The 326-nt window shown below is 61.3% G+C and overlaps 1 protein-coding gene across 1 annotated transcript in view; it reads left to right on the top strand.

Moving 5' to 3' along the window:
• Positions 1 to 201, top strand: part of LOC104621308 (protein NipSnap homolog 1) — a gene marked incomplete at both ends in the record, with an annotated part of 1,441 nt that extends 1,240 nt beyond the window's left edge. The window contains one exon of the mRNA XM_010287759.1: positions 170 to 201. Coding sequence (XP_010286061.1) covers positions 170 to 201 — 32 coding nt within the window. The remainder of the gene's footprint in view (positions 1 to 169) is intronic.
• Between the last annotated feature and the right edge of the window lie 125 nt (positions 202 to 326).

The following is a 326-nucleotide window of genomic DNA, read 5'->3' as shown; positions in this document are numbered from 1 at the left end:
CCCCGCCCTGCTCCTCATGGGGGCCTGCGAGTCGATATGCCCGCAGGGCGAGGCTCCTGTCTGGTGTTTTGGGGGGCAGCCCCCCAAATTCCTCCCTTCTTGGTAAGGATACCCCAAACACCCAGAGCACGTGGGATCCGGCTGCTCACTCTGTTTTATTTTTTTTCAGCCGGGGACCATGATCGAATGGGGCAACAACTGGTAAGCGACTGTTTCCCTGGCACAGGGAAGGGAGGGAGCCAAGGTGGGAAAAGGTCCCCCTGGAGCAGGGGGGGCCCTTGGGCAACTCCCCCTCTTCATGTTTCTCCCGCTGCGTGCCAGGGCTC

The sequence above is a fragment of the Phaethon lepturus genome, unplaced genomic scaffold, assembly GCF_000687285.1.
Source record: "Phaethon lepturus isolate BGI_N335 unplaced genomic scaffold, ASM68728v1 scaffold22675, whole genome shotgun sequence".
In the NCBI taxonomy this organism is placed as follows: Eukaryota; Metazoa; Chordata; class Aves; order Phaethontiformes; family Phaethontidae; genus Phaethon; species Phaethon lepturus.
Note: the sequence above shows the minus strand (reverse complement) of the source record. Positions and strands in the feature narration are given on the sequence as shown.